The sequence below is a fragment of the Spinacia oleracea genome, chromosome 2, assembly GCF_020520425.1.
Source record: "Spinacia oleracea cultivar Varoflay chromosome 2, BTI_SOV_V1, whole genome shotgun sequence".
NCBI classification, from domain to species: domain Eukaryota; kingdom Viridiplantae; phylum Streptophyta; class Magnoliopsida; order Caryophyllales; family Amaranthaceae; genus Spinacia; species Spinacia oleracea.
Window position 1 is genome coordinate 48,087,052 of NC_079488.1, and position 4,792 is coordinate 48,091,843.

The 4,792-nt window shown below is 39.5% G+C and overlaps 1 protein-coding gene across 1 annotated transcript in view; it reads left to right on the top strand.

Moving 5' to 3' along the window:
• The window catches only part of LOC130466916 (uncharacterized), a 10,604-nt gene extending 6,127 nt beyond the window's left edge, over window positions 1-4,477 (top strand). Inside the window, exon 2 of the mRNA XM_056835479.1 lies at window positions 4,424-4,477. Within this exon, the coding sequence (XP_056691457.1) occupies window positions 4,424-4,440 (17 nt within the window). The 3' untranslated portion in view covers window positions 4,441-4,477. The remainder of the gene's footprint in view (window positions 1-4,423) is intronic.
• Window positions 4,478-4,792: the final 315 nt, after the last annotated feature.

Genomic DNA, 4,792 nt, shown 5'->3' on the forward strand with positions numbered 1-4,792 from the left:
TTACTATTTTTAGCAGGTTTCCATAAATAGCAGGTTTCTATAAATAGCAGTTTTGGGTGAATGAAAGGGTGATTGAGATTTGTTATTTTATAGGAGATGCGTTGTCAAGTGGAGATTTATGTTCTTATCATCGAACTTTCCCTTTCGGGAATGGGACAAACTAGGTGTCTACAGTTATCCTACCAATGCTACTCTGCTACCCCTGGCACTGTTGAAGAGGGTAAAAACAACCATAGGGGCTTTCCTAGGACTAGATGCTAACATGCTTGCTGAGATCGTTGTGGGGCGATAAGGTTAATTTGGCAAAGCTTGTAAAACACCATTTTAGACCTAGTAAGAATATGACCCGAACAGAAATTGAATATTCGAGCATTTGTATTCTGCTTGTTGAACCACTATTACTGTCGAAATAATAATGGCGAGTTCGGTGACATAAGGTTGTTCCCGTGATCAGCCAGATGGAGAGTTGTTATTCCATTATGCAGTTGGTTGTTGCGAGACCTTGACTGAGTGCGGATGAGTTAAAGAAGGATTCCAAGTCAGAAATTTTTAAGGGGAGCCCCCTATTGCCTGCAGGTAATTGATCGTTTATTGCGCACATATATTTATTTTTTATTTTTTTCGTTTGCCCCTGCCTGGAGCTGATTTCCAGCGCCCAGGGCTGGGCGTCGTATATTCTGGCGCCTGGTCCTGGGCGTTGAAAGTGCGTCCCAGGCGTTATTATTTTTCTGATCGTACCGTTTTTTTTGCAGATTTGGCTCATGGAACGACTCAGTCTTTTAGAAGCTCCCGCCGATCCTAAACGTTATCGCCCTATAGCCTTGGGTAACCGAAAGTATTTGCACCAAGGCCATAACGAGGCCGAGTGGGCCTCCTGAAGGAAAAATGCCCTTGGTCTAAGTATGCATATAATATTAAGTCGAATAAATGCGGTTCAGTATTAATTAACAAGTTAATAATTCAGTGAGATCAAGTGAGCTGAATGTCTAGCTAGAGGCCGCTTCAGTTCAAGTAGAATTAAAGACATTAATCCACATCTTACTCTTGACTGAACCCGTAGGGTCACACAAATAGTACGTAAACGGATCAAGTATTTAATGACATTAAATACTCCATCTATGGATATTCGGAATCGACGGATCTTGGTTTCAGTGGGAGCTGAGATCGTCACAAGCAAGAAAAGAATACTCCGGAAACGATGATATTACCGGAAACGGAAATATGGATCGTATCGGAAATATAAATATTATCCAAGTCGTAGATGTTGCCGGAAACGGAAACATGGTACGTATCGGAAAATATTATCGGAAATGGAAATATTGCCGCAATCGGAAATATTGCCGGAAACAGAAATATTAAATATTTGTTCGAAACGGAAACTAATTCCGGAATCGGAAATATTAATATTTTTCGTATCGGAAATGAATTCTGGAACCGGGAATTTAATCGGAAGCGCATCGTACGAATAAGCATCGGACGAGGCCTGCCGGACGAAGGCCCAGCACGAAGCCGGGGCCATCGCCCAGAAAGCCAAACGCGCGCCACACGCCAAGCCAAGGCAGCGCCCAGGCCCACCGCAAGGCAGGCCCAGCGCGCGCCAAGGTCATGGCTGCGTTGCGGGCCTCGTGGCGTGGGCTGAGCGCGCGCGCGCATAGGCGCCCCTCGTGGGCTGCCGTGCGTGTGTGTGTTTGTGTTCATGCACGATTCCTAAAGCTATTAGGATTTGGTATATGATTAAATTCCTAATCCTAAAAGGATAAATTAATTAATTAGAGTTCTTATAGGATTCTAGTTTAATTAATTCGTATCCTAGTAGGATACTAATTCCCTTTCCATACCTCTATAAATAAGAGCCTAGGGTCATAATTTATAGACACAATTGAAGTATTCTAAGGTAAGTTTTTGAAAGAAAATTCAGCCATACACTTGCTACACAATAGCCGAAAATTCCTAGTAACCTTAAGGGCGATTCTAGTTGGTCAATCTTGAGGAGGATCCGGGCGTACTGTGGACTATCTACGGAGGGACGACACTTGGAGTCCTAAAGACTTGTTCTTGTTCGGTTCGGGCGCAGCTAGGGAGGGCACGCAACAAAGTGTATGCATCTAAACTATGCTAAATGATTATGTGTAAATAATATGCTTTCCTGGCTTTATGGTTTTTCCGCATGATTTATGTTTTGTCATATGAATCATAACCTAACAGTGGTATCACGAGCCTCTTATTATTTTCATAATCTAAATTGCATAACATGGTTAAATTTCACAAGTTTGCAAGGAATTAAAGAGGGTGATTAATTTTCGTAATTGTTAATTAATTGCAAATTGCGTTTATTTAATTATATGTACGCAGTTTTTTCGGCAGTTTCTTCGTTACTCATCCAAATCGAGTGATTTTTGTGTCAATTCCGCATGTAAAAGGCATTCTAAAATTTTGACTTAATTTGATTTTCATAATTAATTAATAGTTTAATTAGGTATCTATGATTAAAATCCACCATAAAAATTGTTAATTTATGTTAAATTTTAATTTTTATGACCTAGATTTGAATCCATGTTAATCGGAAATTAATTGATTAATAAATTTTCGATTTTTCGCCCTAAAATTATGAAATTAATATGTTTTATTAATTTGTCATTAATTTTTGAATTAAAAATTTTAAATTTTTATGAAAACGCTCATTAATGTTGCACGCACAAAGCAATGGAAGCTACGTGTTACCCTCAAGGGGTGTTGTATAGTGCGGGCACGCGACGACGAGCAAGGGAGCTCGTCGCCCGTGCGGCACGAATGCAGCGAGCAACATAGCGCATGAAGTCGGGCCATACTAGATCACATTTATCTTATGCATGTTTAAGTTATTTATTGATTTTAAATATGTCTTAAATATGCATGAGATCAAATCTTGATTATGTTGCATGATTAAGGATTTTAGTTCACTTAAAATCTAACCAACATAGTAAGAGCTTTAAGTTCCAAACTTAAAAATTGAGTTAAAGGTGCCATGCCAAAATAACACTTACTTGGATATCCTTTCTTCATCGATCTTAGTAATAGTTTTCCGCCATAGCGAGGTGTAACTTATCGATACTAAAGGGGTAAGGTACACAAATAATTGTGAGTACATGTTAGTTTTGGTGTGAAACTCAACGATATAAGTAAGGAGTCCTCTTATGTCGTGGCAAAATCGATAGGTTTACCTAATAAGTTCTTAGACGTACCTATCAACCAAGAGTAGTTCCTAGACTATTAGCAAAAGGCTTTTGCTTACCTAAAAGATTTTAGAATTAAGTCTAGATACATAATGGCTTAATTCTTCAATGGATTTTAGGATCTTGAAATCATTTTATTCACACCTGCCGGAACACATAACTTGAATAAAATGCTTAATGAACATTGAATTATGCATGTATGCTAGAATTTAAGTTTATTAAGAGAACTGTGAATGAATATTTATTTGTTTATTCTTTTCAATTGTATTTTTAATTATGGCAAACAACAATTCATTCAACATTCGATCAATTCTCGAAAGGAGAAGTTGAGCGGGGAAAAAACTTCCTTGACTGGCAAAGGAACTTGCAAATAGTTCTTATGCAGGAAGAAAAGGAGTATGTCCTGGAAGAGGCGATGCCCGAAGCCGCAGGCGAAGGGGTCACTCAGGCAGCCCTCAATCGTTGGATTGATGCCAACAAGGATGTGAAATGTCTAATGCTCGCCACCATGAGTGCAGATCTGCAGGAAAACGTTCATCAACTCAGATGCTTTCACAATCATCAGTGAGTTGAAGAACATGTTCCAAGATCTGGCTCGAGTCGAAAGATTCGAGACTCATAGGCAAATTCTTGAGACCAAGCTTAAGAAAGGCGAGCCCGTAAGTCCACATGTTCTCAAAATGATTGGACTCATTGAGAATATGAGTCGGCTGGATCAGCAATTCTCTCAGGAAATGGCTGTAGACACCATCCTCCATTCTCTTCATAACGGGTATGATCAGTTCAAACTGAACTACAGTATGAATAGTCCTGGAAAAAAACGCTCACTGAGCTTCACGGTATGCTGAAGACCGCTGAAAAGACGCTCAAAAGTGATAAGCAAGATGTGCTTATGGTGCGTGGGGGCAAGTTCAAGAAATCTGGAAAGAAGAGGAATGCTAAGAAAGGTGGCAACAAGGCCAGCCCAAACTAAGCAAACTGGCGCCAAGTCTGAAAAGAGGAAGGTCAGTCAACCCACTTCTGAATCCGAATGCTTCTACTGCAAGAAGAAGGGGCATTGGAAGAGAGATTGCTTGAAGCTAAAGGAAGATCAGAAGAACGGAACAGTCGTTCCATCTTCAAGTATTTTCGTTATAGATTGTACACTTGTTAATTCAACTTCTTGGGTATTAGATACAGGTTGTGGCTCACACTTATGTTCCAATTCTCAGGGACTAAGAAGAAGTAGAAAGTTAAGCAAGGGTGAAGTCGACCTACGAGTGGGAAATGGAGCAAGGATTGCTGCATTAGCTGTAGGAACTTATTATTTGTCGTTGCCCTCTGGGCTAGTTTTGGAACTGGAAGAGTGTTTCCATGTTCCAAGTCTTACTAAAAACATCATTTCAGTTTCTGCTTAGATGCTAAGGGATTTTCCTTTTTAATAAAAGACAATAGTTGTTCGTTTTATTTTAAAGAGATGTTTTATGGATCTGCTAGATTAGTCAATGGACTTTATTTATTAGATCACGACAAACAGTTTATAACATAAATACCAAAAAGGCCAAAAAGGATGATTCAGATCTCACATATCTGTGGCATTG